Source organism: Aquarana catesbeiana, linkage group LG03 (assembly GCF_042186555.1).
Source record: "Aquarana catesbeiana isolate 2022-GZ linkage group LG03, ASM4218655v1, whole genome shotgun sequence".
NCBI lineage: Eukaryota > Metazoa > Chordata > Amphibia > Anura > Ranidae > Aquarana > Aquarana catesbeiana.
In genome coordinates, this window is record NC_133326.1 from 731,588,527 (window position 1) to 731,610,384 (window position 21,858).

General features: G+C 44.1%; 1 protein-coding gene across 1 annotated transcript; it reads left to right on the top strand.

Annotated features, from left to right (window-relative positions):
* Window positions 1-92: 92 nt before the first annotated feature.
* Window positions 93-7,275, top strand: LOC141133822 (zona pellucida sperm-binding protein 3-like). The gene is made up of 8 exons (XM_073623382.1): window positions 93-560; window positions 3,754-3,866; window positions 4,845-4,948; window positions 5,029-5,206; window positions 5,312-5,432; window positions 5,510-5,601; window positions 6,454-6,596; window positions 7,032-7,275. The coding sequence occupies exons 1-8, from the start codon at window positions 93-95 to the stop codon at window positions 7,259-7,261; spliced, it is 1,449 nt and encodes a 482-aa protein (XP_073479483.1). The 3' UTR covers window positions 7,262-7,275.
* The last annotated feature ends 14,583 nt before the right edge of the window (window positions 7,276-21,858 follow it).

A 21,858-nucleotide genomic window follows, 5' to 3' on the forward strand; every position in this document is an offset into this window, starting at 1 on the left:
GATGATTGGCTCCAGATGGGGGTATCAGTGGTTGGTGGGAGGGGTATAAAGGATAGCTCTCTCTCTCCCTCTTTCATTGTGTTGTGTCTCTTATGGGCAGGATGGGTTTTCTGGTGAAAGGTGGTTGGGTGCTGCTCCTGGCTGTGGCCTATTGGTCAGGATTTGGCTGTAATGGAGTCTTGGTGAAACATGGCCGCCAGTCAGATTGGTGGCGAAGCAACCAGCGGGCTCTACCTGGCCAGGGCTCTTCTAGATGGGGCTCAAGAGCCTGGAATGCTAATCGCCCTGTTGTGGGTGTTGGAGCTCCTAGGGGTTCACTTGCTGGACGTGTTGGTGGAGTTCCCCGTGATCTGCTGCAGCCTGGGAGCTCCCCTATCAGCATCCAGTGTGGAGAGGACAACATGGTGGTCAACGTCAAGAGGGATTTCTATGGTATTGGGAAGCTGGTCCGATCTTCTGACCTGAGCCTGGGGCCCCGTGGCTGCAAACCCAACACCCAGAGTACAGACACCACTGTTACCTTCCAGATCAACCTCCAGGACTGTGGCAACACAGTGCAGGTAATCTTCAAATGTTCAGCTGTGTCCATGTGTTCTAGTGAATACTGCGCCCACCCGGTAGTCTCATGTATAGAACCTTCTCTGTTGGCTTATAAACCCCCCACCTAGTTTCTAATGACCCTGTAGCTGATGTACCATTGAAATGGACTAACCAGCCCCCCCCCCCCCCCCATGTGTTCCACTGTTTTGGGGGCTTCTCTTCAGGGGGATGAGGTGACCTCTGCCTTTCCGATAGCAGTGGAAGGTGGCGGTGCGCAGGGCTGTCTTAATGAGTGGGCGCTAGCTGCATGGGGGGGGCCCTCTGCACTTTCCCCAAAGCAGCTGGTCCTTGAGCCCACGCTGCCTCAAAACTGGGGGCCCCATGATGGCACTGAGTGATGGATACACAGGGGAGGCAGACTCACAGCGGTGCGCTGTACAGAAAGATGCCTACTTCACAGCAAGTAGGGAGGGGCAGAGCCGCAGTGCCAGTGATGCTCTGACCCCTGCCCCATGCAGCTTGAATGCTCGGGACTCGAAGGCCATGGGGTGGGAGCTGCAGAGTCGGCATCACTGAGAGCCCACCTGCGGCAGTAGCATTGTGGATGGTGTCATGGTGAGCCCAGCTGTCCAGCACTGTTTGCACCGAAGGGCTTGGAATGCCCAGAGGGATGCTCCCTCCTCCTCCTGCTTGCTTGATTGGTATAGGTGAGTCCAGTGCTGGAGGTGGGCACATAGCCAAAAGTCTACATGCACTGTATCTCCACTGGGAAAGGGGTACTACATGGATGGAATAATGGTCCTGGGGGATATCAAGGGTGTATCGGGGGGGATAACAATGCTGAGGGGAGATCTGGGGTGCATAGGGGGCAGTGGCGTCTCCAGCTTTCATATTTATGGGGGGGACAGGGACAAAAGTAGGAGGGCAACTATAAAATATGTGTGTACTATAGCCACCCAAGATACCCCAAGCATTGCTACCCCCTATTAATAGCATTCCTGGGGGGAGGGGGCCCTGACCCCCCCCCCAACATTATGCTGTGCCCCACCAATTAAAAAAATTTGCTTAATTTTTTAAGTCTTTTTGTTTGCATTCATAGCAGATGCACCGCATCTTCCTCGGGCCGCCGCTGCTGTAATAGTCTCTCTGATTGGGGACGCTCTCTATGAGACTGTTACTCCAGCGGCGGCCCGAGTAAGATGCGGAGCATCCGCTATGAATGCAAACAAAAAGACATTGCCTAATTTTTTGTTAAAAAATAAATTTTAACTGGTGGGGCACAGCATAATGTGAGGGGGGTGGGCCAGGCCCCCCTCTGCCCCCCCCCCCCCCCCTAGGAACGCCATTGATAGGGGGTAGCAATGCTTGGGGTATCTTGGGTGGCTATAGTGCTAGAAGTATCAGGGATGTAGAGAGGCCACAGTGTAGAGGGGTCAGAGGGCTGGGGAGGCATCAATCTAGCAGATATATTATGTGCATAGGACAGCTTTGTTACTTTATGTATGTAGTATTTTCCCACTGTTTTTGCTGTACAGAATGATTGTTCATGTAGTTAATGCAGAGCTCTGCTTGTCTGCCTCCTATCCACTTGATGTCTGTTTACCTGCGCTGTCTCCATTGTAGGGGGCCCCAGAGCATTACTTTGCCCAGGGGCCCATGTTGCTATTAAGACGGCCCTGGTGGCGCGTAGAGATGCAGTGGCTGGTGCGTCTACTCCAATGAGTGTATGAGAATGGGAGTGCCGAGCAGCCGGCGTGAGTGAGACGGGTAGCGTGCTGGAGCTGTGCAAAGCCTACTCCTTTGATATGGTGGAGTGCCAACAGTTTTTCTCCTCCTAATATCAAGCACAAACCGTGTGTAGTGTCTGGAGCCCGCAGCCTGGATTGTCTGCAGAGGTCAGAAGAAACTAGTAGCGTGGTAGAACCAGCTTGAGTGTGTAAATGTCATGAACTATCTTCACAGCATAAGGAAACAGTGATTGGAGTGGGAGATTTGTAGGAACCTGTGATTACTTCTGCTGATTGCCGGGAGATCGCTCCTAAATCTGCTGTGTGGGATTGAAGGCATGGAAAAAGGTTCAACTTGCTAAAAAGTGCTGTTTTTAAATTTTAAACTAACTATTTTAACTAAGTTTATCTGGGTAGGCAAATAACAGTGATAAACAAATTGTTTAGTTGGCTAAGGACAAGGAACTGATTATTGACTAAGCCTAAATCTGGTATTACAACACAGGTCCTGGAATGTCTATGTGGTAAACGGCCACAACGTGTATTGCGGAACTAGTGACTGTTTAAATGAAATCATTAATTGGGACAACATGTTTCTTAGGAAGGATAGAGGGTTGTGGTTGCTTATGGTACTTCTTTTTTTTTTTTTTTTTCTTGCAATTGAGATTTATTGTCTCAACAAGAACTGTGGGAGAGCGGGTTAGGGCCAGGACACCCTTAAGTACATGCAATAATTGGCAGACTCTGACACTATAGGTAGACCACTATACATTGGAAGGTCTCCAGCCAGATAACTCTTCTGTATAGGTAGGACTGCTGCCTCCTATGGCAACTAATTGTGCAATAGCCACTAATGGTAGTTGTACACAACTCTTGGTAATGCAGAATAGTCCTTTTACTTGTCTCTCAGTATCCCACTGTAGATCTTAATCACTAGACTTCCAGATCCAATTACCACTGGATCTCCTGAGCTCTTCCACAGCTATCCCGCTGTATACTCCTCAAGCGTCATCCCCGCTAACCACCAGGGCCAGAAAATGGACTAAACAATGTCAGCTTTCCATGTTTGTAAGTGCCAGTTCACACTGGTGCGATGCCAAACATCGCATGTAATTCGCAGCGCACTGCCGTTCACATTACATGCGATGTCTGTATGGTGCGATATCAGCCATAGAGATAGTATGGCTGATATCGCACCGCATTCGGTGCAAACATGCACAGGACCCTTTTTTCTGTTCGGACCAGAATCGGATCGCATGTGTGTTCACACATATGCGATCCGATTCATGTCCGAACTGTCAGTTCACAGTGCGATATGCGAGCTGAACTGGGGGTGTCGTTAACAATGTATTGACACTCCCCAGCGATTCGCATATGGCAGTGTGAACTGACATGCGATGCAGGAACACGCAGTGGATTCGCAGTGTTCTCGCATCGCACCAGTGTGAACCGGCACTTAGTCTGTATCCTTCTCTTCTCTGCACAGATGACTCAAGACTGGCTAATCTACACCACCAACCTGACCTACAGCCCAACCTCCTCCATTCCAATCATTAGAACCAACGCAGCTGTGGTCCCCATAATGTGCTTCTACTACCGGTGAGTCAATACTACTAGATCAGCTTACACCAGTGTTTCTCAACTCCAGTCCTCAAGGCGCCCCAACAGGTTATGTTTTCAGGATTTCCATTATTTTGCACAGGTGATTTGATCAGCTTCACTGCCTTAGTCATTACCACAGCCGTTTCATCTGAGGGAAATCCTGAAAACATGACCTGTTGGGGCGCCTTGAGGACTGGAGTTGAGAAACACTGGCTTACACTATGGTGCCATGCAGGTCCAAGCTGGTGTTCAGCATCTGGTCAATATGTTTGGCCAGAGTGGGGGAAGGTTAAACCCTAGTAGGGTTCTTCTGACATCTGTCCTTGGCAAGAGATTTCCATGTATCTACTTTCCTGGTTAGGGGTGTGTTGAACCCATAATGTCAAGATGGGCTGCCAAGTTTTGGTTTTAAGGTACTTTAGGTACTTGAACTACTCTTGACATCTGTGGACTTGGTGTCTGTGCCTATAACCTAATTCTTCTACTGCAGTAATGACCAGTTGCCTCTTACAAAGTGTGATCATGGTGGGAATACTTTTAGGTTTCTTAATTTTAGAGAACCTTGTGGTCAAGATGGTGGGACTCCCTTTTTATTGTCCTTAGCATCTTTATAATGTGTGGGTTTTTTATTTATTTTTATGGCAATGTAGGGTGATTATAAAGTGAGTATATTGGCCTAACAAGGTTCTAAAGAGAATCCTGGGGACAAACGTGGTAGCTGCTCCTGGTCACTTAACAGTTCAGGGATCATGTCTGATCGATGCCTTACTATATGGTTGATTCCATATAGTGCTCGACTGTGACCAGATGACGCCAGACAGCCATCCTTTAGTAACTTGCTTGATAGTGTAATTTGTAACCAGCCTTTGACCCTGTACTCAGTCATTGAAATAGACTAGAAAACGAGTAATATGAATTTGTGACATCAAATGACTTCTGTTGACTCATTCCTGGCCTTTATCTGGTTCTGTGTAGGCACAGTAACGTGAGCAGCCAGGCCATTAGGCCGACATGGGTTCCATTCAGCACCACTGTTTCTTTAGAAGAAAGGTTGTCCTTCTCTTTGGTCCTGATGACTGGTGAGGAAGATGGATGTTCAGGAGGGAGGAGGGGTAGTTGTTGGGCCTTTACTAATCACATTTTTTCCTTATGTATACAGAGGACTGGCGTGGTCCCAGAAGTTCTCCCATCTATCAGTTGGGGGATATTCTCTACATACAGGCCTCTGTGGATACTCGCAACCAAATTGCTATGATCCTGTATGTGGACCGCTGTGTGGCCACCATATCTCCTGATGCCACCTCTTCTCCAAGTTATGACATCATTACAGACAATGGGTATGTGTGTGGTGGGGTTTTTTTTTTTTTTTTTTTTTTTTTTTTTTGTGGGTCGGAGGGGGTTGGTTTGCCATGACCCAAGTTGTAAGTGACCATCTTCTGCAGGTGTCTGGTGGATGGGACACAAGCTGATGCCTCCTCGGCCTTCATCGCTCCAAGGGTCCAGACAAACACTCTACAGTTTACAGTGGATGCCTTCCGGTTCCTAGGAAATGATGCATCTTTGGTGAGGACTATTTGATTTGGTTGCACAGGTTGGTGCCTTCTAGGAATGTTTTAACCTATTAAAACCTTCTCTTTAAGATCTACTTGACCTGTTACCTGAGAGCTGCTGCTGCCACCCAGGTCCCAGATCCTACTAACAAGGCCTGTTCCTATAGTAAAGCCACAAACAGGTGAGACTATTAAAATGGCTGTTGTGTGTCCATGGGTTGCTGCTCTTCCACCTAGCATTTGTCTGTCTAAAATGTACTTTTGCATGAATCTAGTAACCAGTGATTGGGAAAACTTTATGGACATAACATGGTGGATTCCTAAAACAATAGTGTACACAGGCATCCCCTGTTGGGTCCTTCCCATACCATGCACACTGGTAATATGGCTAGCCGGGTAAGTAGCCTTTTGGGGCTGAAAGTTGGCCTAAAAGATATCAGGTGCCAGCATGATCAGAAATATGGGCATGGTGCTCTGAATCTGCTGCTTGGACACCTTGTGGTCAGCTGTAAATTACAGTGCCAAGTTGATTCCCCCCCCCCCCCCCCCCCCCCCCCCCCCCCCACTTGGATGGAAGTAGAACTATAGGCAAAACTTTCATTTTGGATAGAGCAAGGAAGTGCTATAACCCGTCAGACTTTTCTCACGTCTGTGTACCCTTGCACAGATTTGCCTTCACTTCCTGCCCCATAGCCAAACAGGAAGTGAGATAAAATTCCTGCAAACTAAGGGAATTCCTTGAACCTCCCTTGTGTCCCCATTGGAAGATTTCTACCATATTACTTTTCTGGGGACAACCCAAAAAAATTTTGCTTTTCTTTCACTTTTGATGATGATAAACCAGACTGAGTATGAATCTCCCTAATGGGACACAGAAGGCAATAACTGTTCTAATCAATCTCCATTCTCCACTGTGCATCTGGAGGTATAAGGTAAATGTCAAACTAGCAATACAGTGTTGGCTTTTCACTGAGCTTCCAGTACATCTTCTAAAAATGCAGGTTGTCATACATACTTTGGTTTGTATTCTCCAGCTGGTCTGCAGTTGAGGGCCCCAGCAGTATCTGCCAGTGTTGTGAGAGGCCAGGCACCTGTAGCAACCCTACTGGTCTGACTGCAGGAGGAAGGAGCCGATTTGGAAGACCGAGAGCCTTTGGGAAGAGGAAAGCCTTGGATGGTGAGTCTTAACCATGCAGCTGCTGCATACAATAACTGTGTGGCCACATCTGCTCCTATTAATGGGAGTGTCCTGAAAATGGATTGCCTCCTGTTGCACTATAACAGGGTGTGTGTGGGGGGGATCTTGACTGGTTTGGGTTATTCCACCTGGCTTTGGCTCTTACACCCACCAGGGTTCTGAGGGACACAAGTGGCAATGAAGGGGGGGGGGGGGGGGGGGACCTGGATGGCCTTCATATTGCTACTTCTAGTTCTGAAACAAGTGAGGGAAAAGTCTATGGGGGATAGAACCCCCCCCCCCCCGTAGTGTCCAATTTGGTTAACATGACAATTTGCTTTGAGGGTCTACAGTGGATGTCCCCTCTGCACACTTGAGTAGGAGCTGAGTTATCTGAAAGCCCTTAGTTGCATTTAATGTGTGTTTCTCCCGTAGAACCTAACATGGAAGAGGGACAGTCGATGACCACCTTGGGACCTCTGCTTGTGATTGGGCCGAAACAAAGTGACCTTGCAGCTGCAGTGATGAAGGAAGAGGCTGCCCCAGCAGAGCTCTGGTGGTTGGTGGCTGTCGGTTGTCTCAGTCTTCTTGTAGTCACTGTGTGTACAGTGTTCATTGTCAAGTCTCTGAAAAAGCCACAATATGTACTGTCTGTGGAGAAATAAAAAAAGTATCATTTAATCCTGGTCTATTTCTTTTACTTTATAGACTTGGTGCTTTCTAGGGGCTTTAAATATCTAGATCATGGGTCTCGTATGGCATTATTCCATCTCTGGAATAGCCAGGATGGGTTTTATTCTATTCTGTCTGGAAATGATCCAGAATTGGAGAAGCCAGGAACTGGGACTGATCAGCACCTGTGGAAAATTGGGTGGTTCTGTTTTATTGCTACTAAATATCTCCCTTTTTTAGGAACCCCCCCCTAGACAGTCGGCAACCTCACACCTCCTAGACCAGCCTTTCTTAACCTTTTCAACAGAGGAACCCTTGAAATAGTTCTCCGGTCTCAGGGAACCCCTGCTAAAAATTAGAAATCTACAACCTTAAACTACGTAGAGGGTTCTTTACTGTAAGAGCGGCAAGGATGTGGAATTCCCTTCCACAGGCGGCGGTCTCAGCGGGGAGCATTGATAGTTTCAAGAAACTATTAGATAATCACCTGAATGACCGCAACATACAGGGATATGTAATGTAATACTGACACATAATCACACACATAGGTTGGACTTGTGTCTTTTTAACTTATGGTACATTAGTGTGGTGGTCAGTGGAAAGACTGGTCCTTACACTTGTGGTCATTGAGAAGAATTACCTCCTTACAGATAAATAAAAAGACCAATGGTGTCAGTGGGAACTTATCTGTGCGGCAGAAATTGCCCAATGCTGGAGGAACCCTAGGGTTCCACGGTACCCTGGTTGAGAATCTCTGTCCTAGACAGAGGGTCAGCAACCAAAATTGTGGCATTTGTACAATGCCAAGAACAAAATAACGTCCATTGCTGTAAATTGTCAATTTCAGATCAGAGAAAAAAAGATTAACAATTTTTATATTTGTCAAATGTTCCTAAATTTTAGTGGGGTTTTTTTTTTTTTTTTTTTTTTTTTTTTTTTTTTTTTTGTTTCCCTCTGGCCGTGCGCTGCTCAGCACCTTACCTCTTCCTGGTGTGTGGTTTGCAATCTTTCTGTTCAGCATTTGTAGCCCACCCAATACGTTTATACATTGTTGGTTTTTTTTTATCAGGACGGCTGGAGCCTTTAGGCCAGGTTCACACCTATGCAGGTTTCTTCGCATAGCAGGGATAATGTGACTGGCTCCCTATGGAGCCGGTTCACGTATCTGTTGTGGAGCGCACTGCACAGAAACGCTGTGTGTCTTTGGCTCCGTTTTGAGGGCCGAATTCAGGCATAGAGAGATCACTTCCGCCCATACGTCTTAAAGGCACAATTTTTTTTCAACGTCCTTTTTTTTTTTTTTTTTTAGTGTAAATATGAGATGTGAAGTCTTTTTGACCCCAGATTTCATATTTAAGAGGACCTGTCATGCTTTTTTTCTATTACAAGGGATGTTTACATTCCTTATAATAGTAATAAAAGTGACAATTTTTTTTAAAGTGTAAAAATAAATAAAATCATGTAAAATAAATAATAAAATATATATATATTTAAAAAAAAAAAAACAAAACCCTGTACCGACGAGCTCGCGCGCAGAAGTGAACGCATACGTGAGTAGCGCCCGCATATGAAAACGGTGGTCAAAACCACACATGTGAGGTATCGCTGCGATCGGTAGAGTGAGAGCAATAATTCTAGCCCTAGACCTCCTCTGTAACTCAAAACATGCAACCTGTAGAATTTTTTAAACGTCGCCTATGGAGATTTTTTTAGGGTAAAAGTTTGACACCATTCCACAAGCGGGCGCAATTTTGAAGCGTGACATGTTGGGTATCAATTTACTTGGCGTAACATCTTTCACAATATATAAAAAAAAAGGGTTAAATTTACTGATTTATTTATTTTTTTTTATTCAAAAAAGTGATTTTTTTTTTTTTTTTTTTTTTCCGAAAAAAGTGCTTATAAGAACGCTGTGCAAATACGGTGCAAAAAAAAAGTATTGCATTGACTGCCATTTTATTCTCTAGGGTGTTAGAATAATAGCGCCTGCAAACCGACCCGAAAACAGCCGCTGCTGTCTCTCCAGTGTGGAAAGCCCTCGGGGACTGAAGCGGTGCGCTATCAAGACGGGGAAAAAAAGTCCTGCTAGCAGCATCTTCGGAGTGGTGAGGGAGCAGAGTATACACCGCTCCTGCCCATTGAAATCAATGGGACAGCGCGGCTATACCGCCGGCAAAGCACCTCCTGCAGAGGCGCTTTGCGGTGGTTTTTAACCCTTTCTCGGCCGCTGGGGGGGGGGGGTTGGGTAAAACCGCCCCCCGCTAGTGGCCGAATACCGACGGTAAAGCGCCGCTTACAATAGCGGCGTTTTACCGCGAACGCCGCCCCAGTGTGAAAGGGCCCTTAAGTTCTCACACTGTTCCTTGTGTTTAATTTCCATTTCAGTAAACTTTCTGAATGGTTAATTGATATCCTGTGTGAGTCTCTATCTATTTATTATGACGGCTTCCAAAGTTATGGTAAATATACTGTATAGTGTATCGTTACCGTATTCTCTTTACGGCTGGGTCCCACACACTCCTATGGGTGGAGACCATTCTTGGGGTTGAGGCAGGGTGCAGAATTGAACATTTATCAGCAGCTCCTTCGGGGGTAGTGATATAGATCTATCTTTCTATTACTATATTGTCCAAAGTATTTGGACACCTGCCTTCATACGCACATAAACTTTAATGACATACCAGCCTTATGCCGGCCATACACGTTTCAAATTTCGTAAGAATTTTCTTTTGAAAATCGCATGAAAGAATTTTCGTATGAATTTCGCACCATTAGTGGTGCTCCAACAATGGCCGATTTTCGTGCGGGAATCAAATTTTAGGAATCGGACATGTTGGAAATTTTTAGAAAGACGGACGATCATCTAATCAATGATGGGAGAATTGTGCGAGAAATGTAATAAGAAAAGAGAATTTACGGAGAGAAAAGAAGATTCCCGGCCACGAAAATTCTTTTCTGTAGCGACATGCGGTGAAATTGAAGGCTTGGTCGGCCGAATTTCGAAAATCAATGATGGCACCATCGGATCACCAAAAAAAAAAAAAACTGAACTTTCTGATTTTGAAAAGAAAATTTGTTCGAAATTCGACCGTGTATGGCCTGCATTAGACTGGCCATACACCTATAGATTATCTGCAGATTTTCTATGGTCAGATGGAAAAAGTGGAACAGATTCCTCCATCTACGCTGAACTGTGTGGATGGAGGAATCTCCCACTGACCCAAGCTTCCATATCTTGCTAGTCGGCTCCGCTGGCTCTCGTAATACCTGAACATTCTGATTGGGTGCAGGCATTGTTTAGGTTAAGAGCCAGCGGCGCTGACTAGGAAGATACTGAAGCTTGGCCCAGTGGGAGATTCCTCCATCCACACAGTTTGGCATACATGGGGAAATCTGTTGCACTTTTTCCATCTAACCATAGAAAATCTGCAGATAATCTATAGGTGTATGGCCAGCTTAAGTCTGTAGGGTTCAATATTGAGTTGGCCCACCCTCTGTAACTATACCAGCTGCAACTCTTCTGGGAATGCTGTCCACAAGGTTTAGGAGTGTGTCTATGGGAATGTTTGACCATTCTTCCAGAAGCCCATTTGTGAGGTCAGGCACTGATGTTGGATGAGAAAGCCTGGCTCCAGTCTCTGCTCTAATGCATCCCAGAGGTGTTCTATCGGGTTGATGTCAAGTCAAGTTCCTCCACCCCAAACTTGCTCATCCGTTTCTTTATGGACCTTGCTTTGTGCACTGGTCCAAATCATTTGGTGGAGGGGGGATTATGGTGTGTGGTTGTTCTTCAGGAGTTGAGCTTGGCCCCTTTGTTCCAGTGAAGGGAACTCTTAAGGCGTCAGCATACCAACACATTTTGAACCATTTCATGCTCCCAACTTTATGAGAACAATTTGGGGATGGCTCCTTCCTGTCCCAACATGACTGCACCTGTGCACAAAGCAAGGTCCATAAAGACATGGATGAGAGAGTTTGGGGTGGAGGAACTTTGACTGACCTCTACCCAATAGAACAACTTTGGGATGAATTAGAGCGGAGAATGTGAGCCAGGCCTTCTCATCCAACATCAGTGCATGACCTCACAAATGCACTTCTGGAAGAATGGTCAAACATTCCCATAGACACACTCCTAAACCTTGTGTTGAAGTTGAAGCTGTTATAGCTGCAAAGGGTGGGCCAACTCAATATTGAACCCTACGGACTAAGACTGGGATGCCATTAAAGTTCATGTAGGTGCAAAGGCAAGTGTCCCAATACTTTTGGTAATATAGTGTATATACAGTATCTCACAAAAGTGAGTACACCCCTCACATTTTTGTATATATTTTCTTCTATCTTTTCATGTGACAACACTGAAGAAATGACACTTTGCTACAATGTAAAGTAGTGAGTGTACAGCTTGTATAACAGTGTAAATTTGCTGTCCCCTCAAAATAACTCAACACACAGCCATTGATGTCTAAACCACTGGCAACAAAAGTGAGTACACCCCTAAGTGAAAATGTCCAAAGTGTCAATATTTTGTGTGGCCACCATTATTTTCCAGCACTGCCTTAACCCTCTTGGACATGGAGTTCACCAGAGCTTCACAGGTTGCCACTGGAGTCCTCTTCCACTCATGACGACATCACAGAGCTGGTGGATGTTAGAGACCTTGTGCTCCTCCACCTTCTGTTTGAGGATGTCCCACAGATGCTCAATAGGGTTTAGGTCTGGAGACATGCTTGGCCAGTCCATCACCTTTACCCTCAGCTTCTTTAGCAAGGCAGTGGTCGTCTTGGAGGTGTGTTTGGGGTGGTTATCATGTTGGAATACTGCCCTGCGGTCCAGTCTCTGAAGGGAGGGGATCATGCTCTGCTTCAGTATGTCACAGTACATGTTGGCATTCATGGTTCCCTCAATGATCTGTAGCTCCCCAGTGCCGGCAGCACTCATACAGCCCCAGATCATGACACTCCCACCACCATGCTTGACTGTAGACAAGACACACTTGTCTTTGTACTCCTCACCTGGTTGCCCCCACACACGCTTGTCACCATATGAACCAAAGTTTATCTTGGTCTCATCAGACCACAGGACATGATTCCAGTAATCCATGTCCTTAGTCTGCTTGTCTTCAGCAAACTGTTTGCAGGCTTTCTTGTGCATCATCTTTAGAAGAGGCTTCCTTCTGGGATGACAGCCATGTAGACCAATTTGATGCAGTGTGCAGCATATGGTCTGAGCACTGACAGGCTGACCCCCCACCCCTTCAACCTCTGCAGCAATGCTGGCAGCACTTATACATCTATTTCCCAAAGACAACCTCTGGATATGACGCTGAGCATGTGACCTCAACTTCTTTGACCATGGCGAGGCCTGTTCTGAGTGGAACCTGTCCTGTTAAACCGCTGTATGGTCTTGGCCACTGTGCTGCAGCACAGTTTCAGGGTCTTGGCAATCTTCTTATAGCCTAGGCCATCTTTATGTAGAGCAACAATTCTTTTTTTCAGATCCTCAGAGAGTTCTTTGCCATAAGGTTCCATGTTGAACTTCCAGTGACCAGTATGAGAGAGTGAGAGCGATAACACCAAATTTAACACACCTGCTCCCCATTCACACCTGAGACCTTGTAACACTAACTATTCGCATGATACCTGGGAGGGAAAATGGCTAATTGGGCCCAATTTGGACATTTTCACTTAGGGGTGTCCTCACTTTTGTTGCCAGCGGTTTAGACATTAATGGCTGTGTGTTGAGTTATTTTGAGGGGACAGCAAATTTACACTGTTATACAAGCTGTACACTCACTACTTTACATTGTAGCAAAGTGTAATTTCTTCAGTGTTGTCACATGAAAAGATAGAAGAAAAGATTTACAAAAATGTGAGGGGTGTACTGACTTTTGTGAGATACTGTATGTTGATCCCATGACAAAGGACTTCCAGAGTTCAATTGCCTGCTTTGAGACTTGGTCTGTCTGATTGAAACTTCCTTTCATGTGATAAGGGTGGAGGCAGTGGAGACATATTTACAAAAATGTGAGGGATGTACTCACTTTTGTTAGATACTGTGTGTATATGTATGTATGTATGTATGTATGTATTTACACACACACACAAACACACATGCACTATGTGTATACAGTCTGTCAGTGGGTACCAGATCCAGATAAGTTCGGCCCGTTTGCTGAAGATCCAAAATTGCGGAGCGCTCTGCGGGATATTCGCCCACTGAGCGCCCCACAATGTGCTGCACAGTGCATTTAAAGCCCTGATTGCCCTTAGCTGATGACTTATCCGTTATCAATGGGCTTCCCCGCTGACAGCTGATTGAGAAAAAAAAAAACATTGCCGGATGTTTGAAAAATGTGAAAAAAAATGGCGTGGGAGCCCCCTTTGGGTCTGGTGTAGATTTTAAGGGGAACCCCATGCCAACATTTTTTTTTTTTTTAAATGGCGTGGGGTCCCTTTTTAAAAAAAACCATACCAAACCCTTATCTGAGCATGCAGCCTGTTTCCCCCTACCCAAAAGCACCTTGTCCCCATGTTGATGGGGACAAGGGCCTCTTCCCCACAACCCTGGGCTGTGGTTGTCGGGGTCTGCAGGCAGGGAAATTATCGGAATCTGGAAGCCCCCTTTAACCGCTTGCCGCCCGCCCCACCGTTAAATGACGGAGGGGCGATGTGGCTCACGTTCTGGGACAACATCATATGAAAGGTCGCTCTTGAACGCCCACGTGGCCGCGAAGTGTTGCTAGGATACGGCACGACCCAGATCTCTGTAAAGAGCCGTGGCTCTTTAACCATGTGATCAGCTGTGTCCAATCACAGTCAGTCACATGTAAACATGGAGATGCTGGTAATCAGCTCTCATCGCCTCACGCTGACAGAGTTTGTGGCAAGGAGAGACCCGATCAGTGGCATCTTCTCCCAGGGCACATCAAGACATGTAATCAGGGCATCATTAGTGCCCTGATTACAATAACACACCAGCAGTGCCAGCAATTAGTGATGCCAGTCAGTGCTGCCCATCATTGCTGCCCACCAGTGCCACCTATCAGTGCTCGTCAGTGCCACATATCATTGCCACCTATCAGTGCCCATAAGTGTGGCACATTAGTGTGGCCTCATCAGTGTCAATCAGTGCAGCCTATCAGTGTCGTGTCATCAGCGAAGGAGAAAAATTACTTATTTACAAAATTTACTGACGGAAACGAAAACTTCTTTTTCAAAATTTAATTTTTTTTTTGTAAACAATAAAAAACCCAGCAGCGATTAAATACCACCAAAAGAAAGCTCTATTTGTGTGAAGAAAATGATAAAAATTTCACATGGTTACAGTGTAGCATGACCGCGCAATTGGCATTCAAATTGCCACAGCGCTGAATATTGGCCTGGGCAGGAAGGGGGTGAAAGTGCCCTGTAGGCAAGTGGTTAACCAGGGGGCCCCCAGATCCCCTCCCCATGTGAATGAGTATGGGGTACATAGTACCCCTACACATTCACCAAAAATTTTAGGTGGCTCCGCCCCTTACCTATTTAAGAAGTGTCAGATGGTGGAGCAGGCAGATGGCGGTTAGCTTTCATTGTGGGCAGATTTTCCTAATTCTTTTTTCAGGTGCGGCGGGCGTCTTGATTGATGATGGATCCACATAGTGGGACATTGTTTTTTTATTTTTAATAAAGGAGTTGTCAAAAACTGCGTGTGTGTTTTTATTTCTTTTTCACACTTTTTTGGTGAATAGGTAGGAGTATGTACCCCATACTCATTCACATAAGGGGGCTTGAAAAAGACAGTGTAGCGCTTAAAATAAACAATAAAAATTCATCAGGGACAATAAACGTTTGATCAATCGGCACAAAGTCCATTTAAGGTGTCTTCATATATGGAGGGAAAGTAAGACCATCACCCAATAAAACTGACCCTTACCATTAGTGTATAGGGTATACACTTTTAAAAGTTCTAGATAGCGGCACCATCAATCCTTCCTACAAACGCTGCTCCACTCCACATGCGTTTTAAGCTGATCCTCCTCATGAAAGATCATTAAGGGTAAGGAAATCACTCCACTCCCAGAAAAGATCTACCGCAGGCAAGCTCCAGCATCCACATAAGCAAAAGATATAAAGGAACGCTCATTACGCAATGATCGATACAAAACGGTTTATTGAAAATAGAAACAAATCCACTCACATAAAACGCAGGTTAAACAGGCATGTAGAAACATCCAGCATTTCAAACCAGTAAAATGGCCGCTACATCACCGCCCACGATCTACATCACACGTCCCTAGCTCCACCCAACGTTTCGTCACCAAAAGTGTATCACCAGGGGCGTGGTTACGACGCATGAGACATCTATTTATACAATATGGGAAGGTGATAAGGGCGTAAGTCAGGTGCGCTCCACAGCCCATTAAACCAATGCCTCCTGCGCTTCAAAGGGCAAACATAGACCTATTAAATTATACATATAAAAGCGTCGGCTCCATCACTAAACCTAAAGGTCAGCAAGGAGCATACCGCACTAAGAAACCTAAAACCGGCAAAATACCAGGGAATTAATGAAAAAAATCAATACAACCCGGAATTATTAATGGTGTATTATATTATTCCACAGACCAGAAATGATCGATGTCTGGATCATAATCAAGAAAGAGAAACGCAAAAATATAGATCTAATAGTTTAATGATTAGTTCAGATAGTAAAAATGCTCAAAAAGAACCAAAAATTAAATCGTAGAGCGGAGAGGAGACAGAGTAAGCAGACAGTGTAAAATCAAATACACATTAAAGTGAGAGGTGGCGGCCTCTTGTGGTAAAGCTATCACATTACAAACAACAATACATAAAGGTACAAATGTATGAAAAAACATATATAATAAATCCAAATTACAATCCAATATAAAAATTTAGCAAAAACATATAAATTAAAAAAAATATATAATAGAGAAAAAAATGACTGAACAAATAAAAGAAAAATTAAAAAATTAAAAAACAACTCAACCTAACCATTATTAATAAATGAGTTGACATCCCATTCGATATTCATACCAAAGGGATTATATGTCTGTGCTTGGTAAATCCATCTGGTCTCTAGACGGGAGACCTCCCTAACCATGTTGCTCCCCCTCCAGTGACCAGAGAACTTAACAATCCCCAAAAAAATGGTACCATCTGGATTACAATCGCGTTTAAGGGCATAGTGCTTAGAGAGGCTATGTTTGGGATAGCCTCTCTTGATGTTAGCAACATGCTCACTCAATCTGACGTGCAACATGCGTATAGTACGCCCTATATATTGCAGCCCACATGGGCATTGAATAACGTACACCACATGTTTGGTGGAGCAAGTAATAAATGGTTTTATGGGAAATGTCTCATGAGTGGAAGTAGATTGAAAGGAATCAGTCCTCCTACTCCTATTCGCATTGAGTTTACAGATTGGGCATTTCCTGCAAGGAAAAAAGAAACCATATTTTGAAAAAAAGAGAGCTGTTTCGGTGGATCTACCACATTGGGGGCTGCCTGAAACCTATAAACTACGCATGGCTTGTCATAGGAGGTTATAAAAAAAATTTAAAGGAGTCATCATGAACCTTTGGCTTGGAGACCAATAAGTCGTCTCTATTTCATTGAGAAGCTTGTCTAAAAGCTTCATCCAACTCGGTGACCTTGTATCCCTTTTCCAAAAAGTCTTTTCTAAGTATTGAGGCCTCACTCACAAAATCAACTTAATTCGTACAATTCCTCCTCAACCTCAGGAACTGGCTCTTTGGTACTGATTGTAGTCAAGCTTTATGATGGCAACTTTTGTTGTCTATAAAGCCATTGCGGCCAGTTTCCTTGAAAAAGTTAGATGTAATGACCTCACCATCCACAATTCTGATCCTAAGATCTAAAAAATGAATGTCAGAATTGCTGGCTTCATGGGTTAGAGTAATTCCCCTATCATTAATATTAATTCCATCAATAAAAGCATTAAGGGATTCACAGTCTCCGTCCCATAGGAGGAGGATGTCTTCTATATATCTTGTCCAGAACACCAGTTCAGATCTGGGTTCCTGATAGACGACATCCTCCTCTCATTTGGCCATGAAAAGATTGGCCATACTAGGGGCAAACTTCACCCCCATGGCCACACCCCTATTCTGCACATAGTATGAGCCATCGTGCCAAAAACAGTTGTGCTCCATGGCATAGTCTAGAAGCTTCAGGATAAATGACCTCTGTCATGAAAAGTCTCAGTTTTCAAAAAGTGCTCCACTGCTTCTCTCCCATGACCACCTAATATCAACAGTCTCACTACTTTATATTAGCTACTGCTGATGGTGATTGTCAGATGGTCTTTTGGACTTCGGTTACTAAACAATGATCGCTGTGGGGTAATTTATTGCTTGAGAGAGTGGTTTCATGGGTGATTTTTATAGTGTTTATACACCATTTTCATTCCATATTTAGGGTTGGGATTACAGGTTTGGGATTACAGTTCTGGAGGTACGGGGGGTTATTTGAGCTAAGTCTTTTTAACCACTTACCGACCGGCTCCTGTACATATACGTCAGCACTTTGAAGGTGGATATCTCGGTAAAGGCAGCAGCTGCTGCCACAACCGAGGTATCCACCTTTACAGGAGCCGGTCGTGTATCCAATAATGGTGGTCTCTGTGGCGGGTTCGCCGCGAGACCACCGTTATAGACGGCGGGAGATGTGCCACCCCCCCTCCCGCCGCTCTCCCACGCCCTCCGCCTCTTACCGGAGCCGTCGGTAGCGGCAGAGGCGATCGGGACCTGTCACTTCCTCGGTATGGAGACGAGTGAGGCTAAGATGGCCCCCACCCGTCTCCATACCGTAGGAGGGCCTAAGCGATGTCATAAGCATATTTTTTTGTTGTCATTTTTTTTTTTTTTTTTGCATTTAAGTCCAAATATGAGATCTGAGGACTTTTTGACCCCCCCAGATCTCATATTTAAAAGGACCTGTCATGCTTTTTTCTATTACAAGGGATGTTTACATTCCTTGTAATAGGAATAAAAGTGATCCAAATTAAAAAAAAAAAAACAGTGAAAAAATAAATAAAATAAATAAGAAAAAACATTTTTTTAAAGCGCCCTGTCCCGACGAGCTCGCACGCAGAAGCGAACGCATACATGAGTAGCGCCCGCATATGAAAACGGTGGTCAAACCACACATGTGAGGTATCGCCGCAATCGGTAGAGCAAGAGCAATAATTCCAGCCCTAGTCCTCCTCTGTAACGCAAAACATGCAACCTGTATAATTTTTTAAACGTCGCCTATGGAGATTTTTAAGGGTAAAAGTTTGATGCCATTCCACGAGCGGGCACAATTTTGAAGAGTGACATGTTGGGTATAAATTTACTTGACATAACATTATATTTCACAATATAAAAAAAAAAATGGGCTAACTTTACTGTTGTCTTTTTTTTTATTCAAAAAAGTGAATTTTTTCCCAAAAAAGTGCGCTTATAAGACCGCTGCACAAATACGGTGCGAAAAAAAGTAATAAATTGACCGCCATTTTATTCCCTAAGGTGTTAGAAAAAAAACAATATATAATGTTTGGGGGTTCTAAGTAATTTTCTAGCAAAAAAACCTGTTTTAAACATGTAAACACCTAAAATCCAAAATGAGGCTGGTCCCTAAAGAGGAGGGCCAGTCAAAAAAAAAAAAAAAAATTAAAAGTCAGCAGCTACAAATACTGCAGCTGCTGACTTTTAATTGGATACTTACCTGTCCCTGGGTCCAGCGATGCGGGTGATTGAAGCCCCGCTCGTCTCCCCCTCCGTTCAGCGGCGCCGGCATTGCAACTGTGGGCGCCGGGCTGTGGCTTCACAGCCTGGCACCCACTGCGCCGTGATTGGCCGCTCAGTCACCTGGGACCTGTAATGGGTCCCAGATGATTGACAGGTGGGAGGAAGCAGAGCTGAGCCCTTCCTGTGCTGAGACGGAAGTGATGTCACCATCCCAGGCACTGGAAGAGGCAGACTACGAGGGACCACCTAGCAACAGGCATTTAGAGGTGAGTAAAAAAAAAAATTCCAAATTTTTTTTGTATTTTTTTTTAGAATTTTTCATGTAGTTTTTTTTTTTTGGGTGGAACCCCACTTAAAGTGGTTAATGACATTCGTGTCAATTGTGCTGCAGTGTTTATTTTTATCTAATAAACTGGTACAGTTTGATAGCGTAGTCCACTGGAGGTGGTGGTCCTTATAATACGGCCTCTAGTGAACTTTACGCCTGTGATATATGTTTCATCAATAAAGTCTTATAAATTTTTTGCAATCATGCTGTAGTTGACCCTCCTCTTTTGACCATTCTGGTGACATCCCTTTGTCCCAAAATTATTTATTTTTCATGGTAATTAGTTGGATCTTGAGGACGTATCCTGTCTTATGGACAAATCAGCCATTTCTGAAGTATTATTCATTAACCAATTAACTACATTAACAAATACAACCTAAACATCTCGGTATTGTAGGCATTTTTATCAAGAACGACAACACCTCCACCCTTGTCAGCAGGGCGTACAATGATGTCATTCCGTTCCTTAAGTCACACTAGGCCTTTTATTAAAATATATTCCCTTCTATTTTTTCTAATCTGTAGGGCTTGTAAGTCTTTGTTCACCAAATCCCTAAAAACAGAAATAGCAGGGGCCAAATGACCCGGAGGGTTAAGCAGAGATGGGTTAGATAGTCTAGAATTCCGCATATCAGCTGAAACCGCCACATTAGAATGATAAGTGTTTGAGATCATATGTCGTTGAATACTGACTTTACTAATGAATTTTTGCACGTCAATGAACGTTTCAAATGTGTTCAATTCCTTTGAAGGGGCAAATTTGAGGCCATGGTTCAGGAAGTGTTTCTCCTCATTGGATAAAAGGGTCCCACTCAAATTAAATAGACCAGAGTCTTTCAGACCGGCCTCCTTTTTTGAGCAGATCCTCCTCCCCCCCCTGGAGCCCCTTTTTAGGTCTATGCACCTTTTGCTGTTTATGGCCCCTGGAAAAAAACTTCCATTAGGGCCACCACCAATAGGACCGCTTCCGCCCGCAAAGTTATAATCAGAAGGGCGGTTCTATTTTTGCCACCAGTTGCCACCCAAAAGGGGCTTCCAGATTCCGATAAGCTCCCTGCCCGCAGACCCCCACAGTCCAGGGTTGTCAGGAAGAGGCCCTTGTCCCCATCAACATGGAGACAAACTGCTTATATTCAGCGAAATGCTTCAGAACTCATTGGATTCACAGTGCAGATGGACAATGACCCGAAGTATACTGCGAAAGCAACCAAAGAGTTTTTTAAGGGAAAGAAGTGGAATGTTATGCAATGGCCAAGTCAATCACCTGACCTGAATCCGATTGATCATGCATTTCACTTGCTGAAGACAAAACTGAAGGGAAAATGCCCCAAGAACAAGCAGGAACTGAAGACAGTTGCAGTAGAGACCTGGCAGAGCATCACCAGGGATGAAACCCAGCGTCTGGTGATGTCTATGCGTTCCAGACTTCAGGCTGTAATTGACTGCAAAGGATTTACAACCAAGTATTAAAAAGTGAAAGTTTGATGGATGATTGTTAATCTGTCACATTACTTTTGGTCCCTTAAAAAGTGGGAGGCACATAAACAAACTGTTGTAATTCCTACACCGTTCACCTGATTTGGATGTAAATATCCTCAAATTAAAGCTGAAAGTCTGCAGTTAAAGCACATCTTGTTCGCTTCATTTCAAATCCATCGTGGTGGTGTATAGAGCCAAAAAAGTTTAGAAATGTGTCCATGTCCCAATATTTATGGACCAGACTCTATGTCTGAACTGTGAGGGTTCGTTTGTAAGTATCACACTTGTAATGCTTTTTTTCCAGATACCCAGGAAAGTAAAAAATCTGAATATAATTTTCATAACTTTAGATACTCAGTATCAGATTTTCCCTATAAAATAGGAATTACTATATCTTCAGAACATACTTCCACTTATAGTTGTTCACATCAGACTTTACGATACACAACAACACACGTTTCCTCGGAAGACAAATAGAACTTGTAGCTGAACACAACCTGAGCTGAATCATAAAAATTGCTTCATTATTATCCTAAAGACAAAACTTTTAGTGGTTTTGGATATAATCCACAAACCCAGGTTACGGATGTTTTTGTATTGCTTGATTTATAGCTAAAGATGTTTGAATAGCTGTTAATATCATATACTGTTAATATAGGGATTACACAAAATCAACATAAAGGTAAGGCATAAGGGTGGATCACAATGAATATATTTTAATATTAGAATTTAAGGTAGTATACCTCAAGATATTTACCCTCTCTTCCAAATAACCTATACGGGTGTTGTATATCACAAGTAGTTAATATTTTCAACATTAATTGGATTACTTCCACCATGCTAAAAGAAAAGAAGGAAGAAACAAAAAAAAAAAAGAAGAAAGGGAAGGAAAAAAAAAAGAGAAAAAAACCCAGTTTTATGTTGAGCACCACGATGCCTTATAGATACACCAGATATCTCTGGAGGAATTAAAAATGCAAGAATTTACTGTAATTTTGTGCATTCAACATTAGTTCAAACAGTTG